The following is a 13,348-nucleotide window of genomic DNA, read 5'->3' as shown; positions in this document are numbered from 1 at the left end:
ACTTTTTTTTTAAATAAAAGAATTGTCAAAAACTGTCTTTTGTGGTTTTTACTTTTTGACACTTTGTTTGGTGAATGAGTAGGGGTATAATGTTCCCCATACCCATTCACATGGGGGGTGGGATCCAGGGACCTCCTTGTTAAAGGAGGCTTCCAGATTCTGATAAGCCCCCCACCCACAGACCCTCACAACCACGGGCAAGGGTTGTGGGGATGAGGCCCTTGTCCCCATTAACATGGGGACAAGGTGCTTTGGGGGGATTCCAAAGCACCTTCCCCATGTTGAGGGCAAGTGGTCTGGTATGGTTCAGGAGGGGGCGCTCGCTCACCCCCCCTTTCCTGGCCTGCCAGGCTGCTTGTTTAGATAAGGGTTGCATTTTTGAGGGGACCACACACCAATTTTCTTAAATATGTTGGCGTGGAGTTCCCCTTAAAATCAATGCCAGAACCAAAGGGCCTGTATGGATTTTGGGGGGGACCGCACAATGTTTTTTTTCAAAAACGTTGGCGTGGAGTTCCCCTTAAAATCTATACCAGACCCAAAGGGCCTGGTATGGATTTTGGTGGGGGACCCCATGCTGTTTTTTTTCTTCAAATTTTGCGTATACATATATTATATATTAGACTGCTTGCACTGTATATATAGATATAAATATATCTATCTATCTATATATAGATAGATAGATATATCTATGTATACACTAAACTGCATGCACTATATATATATATATATATATATATATATATATATATATATATATATTCATATTCTACACTGACTGCACTGTATTTATTTATTTATATATCCTGCCATCTGTGCAACTAGTCTCTCAAAGCCTCTTCCAGGAATGGACATGTATATTTCCATGTGTTTCATTTAAAGTCTCACAGTCTTGGCATAAGTGTCGGTGCGGATGCGCGACATCTGTTCAGTAGACATCAACACAACATGGTTATGCGATCTTTCACCCCCTGTGTCACGTACCTAGTGGATGAGCCCGACCTGCAGGGAGTGACCTCTCTTGCGGCTCCGCCTCGAGGGCCTTGGTAGTATGAACAGGAAGCAGAAGAGTCAGGAGTGGCACGAGTACCTGGCAGGATCGACAGCAGAAGATGGATCAAGAACCCAGGAAGCACTGTGTAGCAGGACCTCAGACTGGATCAGAAGATAGGCAGGAGTCTGGAAGGAGCTGGATCAGCAGGCAGGTGCAGCAGATAGGAACTGGGCTGCAGGCACCAGGAACCAGGACACCGGAGCAGTACCTCAGACTGGAACTGGGCTGCAGACAGGAGCTGGTCAGCGAGCAGGAAGCTGGGCAGCTGGCAGGGACCAGGAATCAGGATACTGGAGCCGGACCTAAGACTGGAACTGGACTGCAGGCAGGAGCTGGACCACAAACTGGCAGCACAGCAGCAGGCAGGTGTCAGAAACCAGGATACAGAGAGCGGAGAGTCAGACAAGCCGGGTCAGGCGGGCAGCAGAGGTACCAGAGGATCAAGCAGCAGAGTAGTCAGACAAGCTGTGGTCGGATGCAGGTGGAAGACAGGGATGGTCAAAGACAAGCCGAGTAAAGTTCAGGTACAGGAAACGGGTTTTCAGCATCAGAGCACACACACACTGTAGATCAGTCAGCAAGAACCCAGAGTGACAGTCAGGTTTAAATAGCCCGTCTGGCGCCAACAGGCACGCGCACATGCGCATTGGCCCGCACGAACACCTGCGTGCAAACTCACAGCAGCAAGCTCAGGATGCCTGTTACTGGCAGGATCTTCCTGACACCCTGAAAGGGGATAGATGTTTTTTTCCAGGCTTGGGCAATTGTTCTTTTGGTTGAAGAAATAGGTAGGAGGCAAGTTTGAGTTGATAAGCGAACAGGCCTGGAATTGGACAGTGTAATAAGGCAAACTTGACTTCTTTTGATTTAATATTTTTCTTATTTCATGTAGGAATTAAATTTTCATATCCATAGAAAAAGTATACCTGAAAGGTTACGGTGAGTAATGCTTAAGGGAACCACAAAGCTTTCCAGTTAACCAGTGCAAAGCACAGCAGAGCCTTCCTAAAACAGAATGTCTCTGCATGTCACAATTTTATTAAAAATGCAAAAATAATGAATTGGATAGTGGGCAGAGACATTCAATCAATCCTCTATAACCCCGGGCCACATGTGCAACCAGAACCACTTGATAACATAAGTTAAACAAAGTTAAGATGTATTGATAGTATTCCTTGTATCAAACTGAAAAGGGAATGAAAAGCTTATAGTTTGATACTGCGCTTTTTTTTAACTTATTTAATAATCATGGTTTATTAACCCCATTGTGTCTTTTGAAGGTAATGGTTTGGGGAAACTATGGAAGGATGGAGCGAAAGCATTTCATGGGTGTGGCAAGAATACTTTTGGAAGAATTGGATTTATCAAGCATGGTTATCGGCTGGTACAAGTTATTCCCGACCTCTTCAATGGTTGATCCATCAACAGGTCCACTTCTCCGTCAAGCTTCACAACTTTCTTTGGAAAGCACTGTGGGACCATGCTGTGAGAGATCTTAACTATTACAGAATAAGACCTTTTGACTTTTTTGTAACCGTTGCTAAGGCTTTGTTTGGATATCTGACCTCAAACATCTTGCATGTTTGACCAGTTTTATGGAACCTGAGCTTAACCAAACAACCTTTGAAAAGGAGAAAGGGTGGTTTCTTTCAATGTATGAAAGTAACCTTGGGTGACTATCCTGGGTCTACAATCGTACAAATACCTCTATTCTCGCTTTGTTTGATGTCTCGTTTATTCCTAAACTGAGAGTGAAAATTGTTCAAAGTTGCAGTATCTTTTAATCTACAAAAAGGTATTTTCATAACTTTGGATTGAGAACTTTTTAACATTCCTAAAACCACATACATGGACATGGTAAAATGACTATACATTAGAAAGAACTGCAACTTATCTTGGGAATAATATTTTATTTATGTGTAACACTATATCTTTGTGCTTTTAAAACTGTGCCAATCTACCAGGAAGTGTCTTTTACTACTTGGCCAATGCAGTTGATAATTCATTTGGGAATGAAATGTATAAATGAATTAGAGTAGGTAATGAAATAGATAGTATTAATTTGATCAGGGAAGCACTGTATTTTTAAAGTGCTGTTGACCAATATAAATTTAAGCCATTGCATACCAGCATCTAGTTTCATTACATAGTTCATTGCATACAAACTATGTACATTTTGCGCATGTGTTTAGTACTATGAGACAAATTCTATTTGAAAATACATATGCTTTAAATTGTCCATTACCATAATAGAAAGTGCTTGAAATAATAAAGTTGACTTTAATGGTAAATTATTTAGAAGGACAGTGATGCCAGTGTTAGGATAGCTGAATTCGTTTAAAAAAAAAAATTAGAGTATTTGAAAAATATAAATTTGTCAAAATGGGAATTCAGTAATGAGGTAGCAAATTTATAAATCGCATAATTTCCCAAAATATGTGTGATATAGCATATATGTTAAAGTAACCCTGATAAAGCCTCTCATCAAGGAGGTAATTAGCGAACAGTATGGTAAGAATGCTTTATATACCATAATTTTGAAAAAGGCAAAAAAATTGCTTATTGAGCAAAAAATATGTAGAGTATAGAAACTATTCTGAGATGTTTTGCTGCTGTTTTTAAATGATCCCAAAACCAAAATAGTGATGGTTTATGAGATGAAGTTTATATTATATAAGTGTACATAGATTTCAGAACATATGTCATTAGACATATTGTCAGTTTGCGCATTTTGTCATGCATTTGAACACTTTAGCAACCATATGCGTAAAATCTAGTTAGTTTAGCATGTTTTATTGTATATGTGGTGGAGGATTACGCCTTTTAATTCCACTCACGTTTACTTGTATATATGTTATGTTCGCAAATATTTTAAATGTAGCCTTGCATACAAAATGATTTGTCGTTGAAATAAGAGGAACTGTGAGCTATAGATATCACAAAATCATTGATGAGTTCTTTCAATTGCTAATATAGCCATATTTTAACAATTTTTTATATTAGATATTTTTTAAATTGCATTTAAAACATAAATGTACTTCCAGTTGACTCATCCTGTGCTAGCAAACCTGTTTTGACCCTTCAGTTTAGAGTAGGGTGTTCTAGTTCATATATGAAGAATGAGAGAGACCTATTGACTAAAGATATGAAAATGGTCTTCAGTCTGTTTAACTAATTCACGTTACCGAACATGTGGGTAAAAATAAATAATACTGTTTTGTTTTTTGTAGTATGTTAATAGTTTTATTGTTTGGAAGGATGACTAGCCTACCTAAAAGCCCTAGCAAGTCTAGTCATTTTTTTACAGCTTTTATTAATTGCCAAATTGCCAAAGCTGCCAATTTACTACTGAATAATAACTCATCAACAGCAACAGAATTGTTACTGCAAACAGACTGAATGATAATGATTGGTTGTAATTTCCCATGTTCCTACTATTTTTATATTTTCCCGTTGCCATCCTCTCTAAACACTAATGTCTTAGTCATTTTAAAAGACAAAAAGAGGATGAAAACCGAATACTGAAGAATAGTTATTCACAAGAATCTTTGGCTTATCAGTTTTGGTATTACAATATGGAGCTTTTGTATGCCTAATTGACTAGAAGTGCCAAATTTATAATTTTAGTTTTTAATGAAACTGTCAACCATTTTGCATTTTGGTGTATATATATATATATATATATATATATATATATATATTTATTATTATTATATCACCATATAATGATTTTGCCCTATTTATCACACAATGGCGTTAAGTTACTAAAAGAGTCGTGACTGTTCACTTAGCAAACTGAATATTCAATAGATGTATTGCTCACTTCAATCCTCCAAATTATTTGCCAAATATATTATTTGTCAAAAATCCTACCTTTTTAATTTGTACATGATTGGATATTTAAAGTGAACACAGCTTCCATATGTTCACTAAGTAAATCGTAACTTTGCTAAATAAACAGTCTCTAATCCTTTAGTAAAGAAACCCTGATTATTCTCTGTAGTAAAGCTACAGTAAATAAAAATGATTTAGTAGAAAATAAACTTTGATTTAGTTCCAGATACATTTCGGAACTTCTGTAACTCTCATATTCTAAACAAATTGGTGCATTTTAGAGAATTAAAGCCTACATCTAATTCACTTTTGGTTATACAATTTTTCATGCTTATCGGATATTCAATATTTTTCCACCACAGTGAAAATATTTCTTAAGATTATACAAAAGTTACCAAATAATATATAAAAAATGAGTTGATTTACAAAAGGAAAATAGGCTGTTCACTTTGCAAGACAATTTGCATTTAGTAATAAAGGTGATAAAAATGTAATAATACCCAATCATGTGCATGGAACAAAAAAAATTGTACTTCTTACACATGATTGGAAGATGAAAGGCAGCAAAGCTTTAACTCATTCACTAAGCTCTGGAAAATTGCCTTGCCATGTGAATAGTCACTTTTGTTTTAGGGAGTCAACCCCAATACTTCCATGCACAGGATATGTACATAAGTACTGTGTAGGTTTATTTAATATTACCATAGCATGTTTCCTTGAAAAATGTACAAATGGCCCAGAATGCTGCACCTGTTTTTAAAGACAATTAAACCATTGATCTGCAGCTAAATGGAATAAAATGATAACACAGGCCATAGGTTTTCAACACCCCTTAAATAGCATGTTAATTTAACATGTACAATTCCCCATTTAGCTGCAAACAACCATTTTTTTTTAGGATTCTGAGATTTAAGCTAAGAAATAGTGCAATTTGTGGTTAATTTATGGTTTGCCCTAAAGGTGGTTTCTAATATTTAACAAATATTATTGTCTCACATTTCCTCTTAATCGCCTTGTTTCTGAAACCATTGCATGTTATATTATGATAGCGCTAATTTTGTGCTAACGTTTGCCTCACAAGTTCACTTAACACTATTAAGAAATTGAAAAGTAATTCTCATACGTTCTGTTCTAATCTTCCTCAAGGTACTTTTCAAAGCAATAATGATACTTTTCTATAGAACAAAAAAATAACCCATTACACTAAAGTGTTTGTGTGTCTAAACATATACAGTGGGGGGTTATTTACTAAAGGTGGATAGTGCAAAACATGGTGCAACTCTGAATAGAAACCAATCAGCCTCCAGGTTTTATTATGAAATCTTAATTGAACAAGTTGAGGTTAGAAGCTGATTGACTACCATGCACAGCTGCAGCAGATTCTGAGTGCTCCAATTTTAGTAAATCTACCCCAGTATCTCACAAAAGTGAGTACACCTCTCACATTTTTGTAAATATTTTATTATATCTTTTCATGTGACAACACTGAAGAAATAACACTTTGCTACAATGTGAAGTAGTGAGTGTGCAGCTTGTATAACAGTGTAAATTTGCTGTCCCATCAAAATAATTCAACACACAGTCATTAAAGCGTTCCAACTATATAAAAGTCAGCAGCTACAAAAAGTGTTATTATTCCGACACTCACCTGTCCCATGGTCCAGCGATGCGGGCGTACGAAGCTCTGGTGCCGTGCTGCCCCTGGAGGAAGTGGGAGCTGGATCCCTCTGAAAAGAGGATATCTCCCCCCCAAAAAAATGGGGCATGTCAGGGGGTCACCTTCACTTAAAGCGGAAATTCCATTTTTGGGTGGAACGCCGCTTTATTGTCTAAACCACTGGCAACAAAAGTGAGTACACCCCTAAGTGAAAATGTCCAAACTGGGCCCAAATTGTCAATTATTTGAGTGGCCACCATTATTTTCCAGCACTGCCTTAACCCTCTTGAGCATGGAGTTAACCAGAGCTTCACAGGTTTCCACTGGAGTCCTCTTCCACTCCTCTATGAAAACATCACGGAGATGGTGGATGTTAGAGACCTTGCACACCTCCCCCTTCCGTTTGAGGATGCTCAACAGATGCTCAATAGGGTTTAGGTCTGGAGACATGCTTGGCCAGTCCATCACCTTTACCCTCAGCTTCTTTACCAAGCCAGTGGTTGTCTTGGAGGTGTGTGTTTGGGTTGTAATAATGTTGGAATACTACCCTGTGGCCCAGTCACCGAAAGGGAGGGGATCATGTTCTGCTACAGTATGTATCTGTACATGTTGGCATTCATGGTTCTCTCAATGAACTGTAGCTCCCCAGTTCTGGCAGCACTCATGCAGCCCCAGACCATGACACTCCCACCACCATGCTTGACTGTAGGCAAGACACACTTGTCTATGCACGCCTCACCTGGTTGCTGCAACACATGATTGACACCACCTGAACCAAATAAGTTTATATTGGTCTCATCAGACCACAGAACACGGTTCCAGTAATCCATGTCCTTAGTGCTTGTCTTTAGCGGGCTTTCTTATGCATCATCTTTATAAGAGGCTTCCTTCTGGGACTACAGCCATGCAGACCAATTTGATGCAGTGTGCGGCATATGATCTGAGCACTGACAGGCTGACCCCCCACCCCTTCAACCTCTGCAGCAATGCTGGCAGCACTCATACGTCTATTTCCCAAAGACAACCTTGGATATGACCCTGAGCATGTACACTCAACTTCTTTGGTCAACCATGGCAAGGCCTGTTCTGAGTGGAAACTGTCCTGTTAAACCGCTGTATGGTCTTGGCCCTTGGTCTTGGTCCTGCAGCTCAGTTTCAGGGTCTTGGTAATCTTCTTATAGCCATCTTTATGTAGGGCAACATATCTTTTTTTCAGATCCTCAGAGAGTTCTTTGCCATGCGGTACCATGTTGAACTTCCAGGGACCAGTATGAGAGAGTGAGAGATAACACCAAATTTAATACACCTGCTCCCCCTTCACACCTGAGACCTTGTAACACTAATAAGTCACATGACACCAGGGAGGGAAAATGGCCAATTGGGCCCAAATTGGATGTTTTCACTTAGGGGTGTATTCACTTTTGTTGCCAGTGATTTAGACATTAATGGCTGTGTGTGAGTTATTTTGAGGGGACAGAAAATTTACACTGTTATACAAGCCGCACACTCACTACTTTACATTGTAGCATTTCTTCAGTGTTGTCACATAAAGAGATATAATTTTTTTTTACATAAATGTGAGGAAGGACTCACTTTTGTGAGATACTATATATGGGCTGTACCAACAGTAATGCAAAAGGGGGCATAACTATTAACTTACATGGGTAAACTGGATTCCAAACTGAAGTAAGATGCTGTCATTGAGTACATTATTTACCTGCAATGAAAAAGAAGAGTTACTATAAAGGTACCGTTACTTTACCAATGTGAAAATTTGAACAACCTATATTAGTTAATATAAAAGTTATATCCAGTTTTGCATTACTTTCAGTATAGCCCTTGTGTGTGTGTGTGTATGTATGTACATATACATGTGTGTGTGTGTGTGTGTGTGTGTGTGTGTGTGTGTTATATATATATGTATATATATACATTATATATATATATATATATATATATATATATATATATATATATACATACCCCTATTATTTCTAGTCTAGCTTGTCTGAGCCTTCAAAGGACACATGTGTTTAAGGACATATCCACTTAAAAAGTAAAAAAGGTGAATTCTATTTTAGCTTAAATGTTGGGTTGAATCACCAACTGACTTCCTTTATCTCTGACACTCCCAGAACAATATCATTTAGCTATTGTTTCTGTTTCCTCCACCCCGCCATGCCCATTACAAGACTGGCACACCCTCTTTAAAGTATTTTCAAGCCTTAGTAAAGTGTAAATAAATGATGTGTGCTTTGCAACAGCCATGGAAGAGGGTAAAACAGGAACTCTAGCAGAAATAAAGTCAGAGACTCCAAGAACTATGAAAACCCAGTGGATGATTTAGCCCAATGATTTTTATTAAAGATGGAACAATAGTTGTATAAATACTTGCGTCTTTAATATATAGAGAACTATGAAGCTGGGGAGTTTTAGACAACTTCATACAATAAGCTTATAGCTATTTTTTTATTCTCTAATATAAAGCACTCACCAGCTACAGTTGCGTAGGCAAAATATGGTGCCTCTGTTTCTAAAGAACTACAAGTAACAGCTTGCTGCTTTAGAGCCATAGTTTGCCTCTGCCAACTCTACAGCCTTAATGGGTAATATTTTGTGAGTAGGCCAAATCTAACAAATAGTTACAATTATTTATGCATGCACAGTTTATTGTCTTTGGAACATATATTTTAGTGTACATTACCGTTAACTTCTCAGTAATTAGAAGGCAAAATATACCATAATACAGAACCGATGTGAGGGCCTTAAACAATTGTTATTCAGATGGAAAGGTTAGCAACAAATTTGTACAGTGTATATATATATATATATATATATATATATATATATATATATATATATATATATATATATATATATATATATGACTTTGCTTAGAGTACATTCTAATACTTGTACATGACATTAAGTAAATATTTTAATTTTAAAAAGTTTAATTAGTAGGGACATAAATGGAAAGCTAGAGTTACCACTAAAGTGGTAGTTTGTTATAATCACATATATATCGTTATATAATGAAGTGTATAAAGTAGAAATGGATGAATTCTCATAAATTATAGGAGAGTCAGGGCAAAGGCAAATGAAGGTGTTGGCCACAAACACCAATCAAATTCAAGCTTTCACTGTTGGTGCAGGTTTAAAAAGGCAAACGGTGACCCTTTTTAAAAAAAATTTCCCTCTATATCTAATACATACAGTAGTCTTAACTTCTCAGTTACACCACACCTTCAAAAGGCATTATTAATTAATCTTTGGAAGCAAGTTCTCAAAATAATTTAAATGATTGAAAAAAAAAATAGAGGTTACACATTTTACATACATAATACCAGAATGAAAGGAAATATTGCAGTGTTGCCATGACCAACTAATTAAATTTTTTTTTTAACCGATACCAAAATGAGATGTAAACAAAAAGCTTGTATTTGATGGGTTTGCTTTGTCAACACCTCCACGTCCTCTAGTTTTAATTCGCAAGGCCAATAAATAAGAATACCAAGAATAAAATGTACTGCCACTACAGAAAGTTCATTTGAATATGAATTCAAGCAAAATGTTAATACTAAAACAGATTCCTATATAATGCGGAACATTTGAGGCAATGTCCTGTGTAATTGATTCTGTATTTTGTATATGTAATAAAATCTGTGGTAATGGGAATCTGTCGGTGGTAAGTTGTAGGAAAAGCTAATTATTTCCAACCCCCCTTAGAAGATACAGTGTCTGTGATGGTTAAGATGATTCTTCAGCTGTACTATGAACACAAGTCACTATGTCTGATTTACTAAACTGTAACATGCAACGATGGGAAGTAATCGTGGATCATATTCTATGAAGCGTAGAGTGAAATAAAGTGACACTTCAAGCAACTAATCATGCAAAAAGACATTTGAACATAAAAGAACTTCTTCTTGAAAAGACTAGATGTTTGAAGTGACCACAGTTTTAACTTACACTTTGGTAAATCTGGTAGATCTGATCCAGTAAGTGGATTTAAACGTGCTTGGGACAAACATAGACCTATACTAAAAAAAAAATGGGCCACTTGGTGTTTTTTCCTGCCACCACTCTTCATTGTTTCTATGTTTTATTCATGTGAACATCATCTACTCCTCTGTACTGTACATATTAGTAAATCAGAACACACACTTGTTTTGGATTAGTGGTCTGAATTTGACTTATGCAGGAAATACATGGGTTCAATACCGAACAAATTTGCTTTCGAAAATCTGAAATTTTGTGCGTATTGTAATCCGATGGTACCACCATTGATTTAGAAAAATCGACCAACCAAGCCTTCAATTTCACCTCATGTTGCTACAGAAATTCATTTTCATGGCCGGGAATTTTCTTTTCTTTCCGGGAATATTTTTTTTTTTCTGGGAATTATTTTGTTGTGCTTATGCGCATTTATTTTTCGATTATATTTCTCACATGATTCTCCCAAATTTCCAACATGCCCGATCACTCAGATTTGATGGCAGCGTGAAAATCGGCTGTTGATGCGGCCCACTAATGGTGCGAAAATTCAAAATTTCTTGATAAGATTTTCGAACAAACTTTTTTTTTTGGAATACAGCCCATGTATAGCCGGCCTTACGCTTGACAGCATTGTGTCTTGTCAGGGGAGCTTGATAATAGCCAGTGACACAGTGAGGCTGATTTACTACAGAAGTTGAGAATCTTCACTCAACAAATTATGTAAATATTCACTTGATTATCCAATTATGAAATAAAAGAGAATAATTAATAAAAGAAAATTCCAGTTTACTTTGTGAAAATTAAATAATGGACCAGGAATTTACTTTTCACACAATTATATAATTAAATTGAATATTCACACAAGGCATTGTGGGAAGATTTTCAAACATCTAAGTGAGCTGAAAAGAGAGAAGTATTTTTGTTCTTGATGGATTCTCCAGTCTGTTTAGTACTCTTTGGCTGGTTTGTGCTTTTCTAAATGTTAACAGAGTCCACTGTTAGAATCAATGTAATTTTTCATATTGTATTGCTGAAAGAAACAAAGGCAAGATGGCTTCCAGACATTGCTACCTATGGGATAAATTCAGCATCTACTTTGTCAATATATGAATGAAAAAGCTAGATGCAATTTATATAGAGTTGAAGTACATATATTTTCATATAATTTTATTTTATCACAAAATGAAGGTATAAGATGGTATATAATTATTATAATTGTTATGTGAACATGTCCAAGTGAAATTTAATCTAGAGTTTAGTCATAACTTGTTTTGGGACTGGAAATTGGAGTGAACTGGATACATTTTATGAAAGCATTTTGTAAAAAGTGCAACTTTGCGTTAATTATATTTTAGAGTATAAAGATTGCAAAATAATGATATTTCAAATTGCGCTGTTGTCACTTTCAGTTTCCTCTCTACTTTCTACTTTGTTTATACTGTTTAATGTCTTGAACTCATAGTATTTTAATATTGTTATCCAGATAAGATAAGAAAATGTTGTGGTTCCCTCTAATGTGAAAATTTTAAATTTTAAATGATTACACTCAAAGCTCCTAAATTAGGCCTGTCTGATGAAAACAGTGGTGCTGCTTTTTACTTCAGTTAATCAATGTCTAGTGACACAATGGGGCACTCTGATGTGAATGTTGCTCCAATCTAAAAAATGTCTGCCTTCAGTTTGTCTACAAAAGCAGTCCTACTTTAAAAGGACAAGTTCACCTTTAAGTAAATATTCAACTTCCCCTCCCAAGCCCCCTTAACTATCCTAAACTGAATCTCTCCACCCAGGTGCTTAAATTACCCCCTCTGATGGGAGTGTACTGTTAGAGCAACGACCCATTTAAATCAAAGGTGGGAGAGTTTTAGCTTAGGATAGGTTAGGGCTGGAGAGGAGGGTTGGGGGTGTTTTACTTAACTAAAGCTTGCTCTTTAAGTGTTCTCCATACATATCAGTTAACAATAGATTAAAAAACTGAGTGTTTGAAAAAACACAGTGCGTATGGCATAAAAAGGACTTTTTTTTTTTACATCATTCATTCCAAAATATCAAGTAAACCATGGGTCTTTTTTCCCTATCTACCACTGATGCACCTCTGTTCTACTAGTGTAGAGTGAGCAGTACCGTTACTTCTAATTGCATTCTCTTCTCTATATGTACTACAATGCCCATAGAGCTGAATGTGTCTGCAGGTAGATGTGTAGGCCATCTTGGGTGTGAACAGGAAAGGGTGGCCATCTTGGGTGTGAACAGGAAAGGGTGGCCACCCTGAAACAGGGAGTCTGAAAACAGCAGGAAAAAAAGCTTACTGTCACGTTCCTTACTGTGGAGCTTAAGGTGATGAGGGTAGCCCCTTGCACAATTCCTGTTCAAGCACCCCTGGTAGTGGAGACAGGGACTACTAAGGCAGTGGAAGGACGCAGGTGCCAGGAAGCTCTATTAGTGAGCTGTAGCTTGGAGACACAGGAGTCCTTCCACTGGTGGTATGGAGTCTGGTCACAAGCCTTGTTCAGTGGCAGACAGGTGCAGAATCAGGATCAGGTTCAAGATCGGGAACAGACAGAAGTCGGTAATGTCCTGGCAATGGAGTGCCGAATCAGGAAGCAGAGGTTGGTAACATAAGCGAGCAGCAAATATAACAGGCAGAAGTGATCCAAGAGAGGTGTCAGAGGTAGCTAGGTTGGGGACAAGGTTAGCAGACTTGGATTAGAAGCAGGAGCACAGGAACCAGCATTGAAGACACTCCAGCACTGAAGCCAGGCAGACTTTCAGTTTAAATAGGCTGCTGGGTGCTGGAATCTGTG

General features: G+C 37.3%; 1 protein-coding gene across 2 annotated transcripts in view; it reads left to right on the top strand.

The window, feature by feature from the left end:
• The window catches only part of RIMS4 (regulating synaptic membrane exocytosis 4), a 322,400-nt gene extending 313,957 nt beyond the window's left edge, over positions 1-8,443 (top strand). For both annotated transcript variants that reach the window (XM_077459797.1, XM_077459796.1), the window contains one exon: positions 2,335-8,443. In XM_077459797.1, coding sequence (XP_077315923.1) covers positions 2,335-2,553 — 219 coding nt within the window. In that variant the 3' untranslated portion in view covers positions 2,554-8,443. The remainder of the gene's footprint in view (positions 1-2,334) is intronic.
• Positions 8,444-13,348: the final 4,905 nt, after the last annotated feature.

Source organism: Lithobates pipiens, unplaced genomic scaffold, assembly GCF_037356315.1.
Source record: "Lithobates pipiens isolate NorthernLeopardFrog02 unplaced genomic scaffold, aLitPip1_a1.2 Scaffold_28, whole genome shotgun sequence".
NCBI classification, from domain to species: domain Eukaryota; kingdom Metazoa; phylum Chordata; class Amphibia; order Anura; family Ranidae; genus Lithobates; species Lithobates pipiens.
The sequence above is the reverse complement of the archived record's forward strand: the minus strand, read 5'-3'. Positions and strand labels throughout refer to the sequence as shown.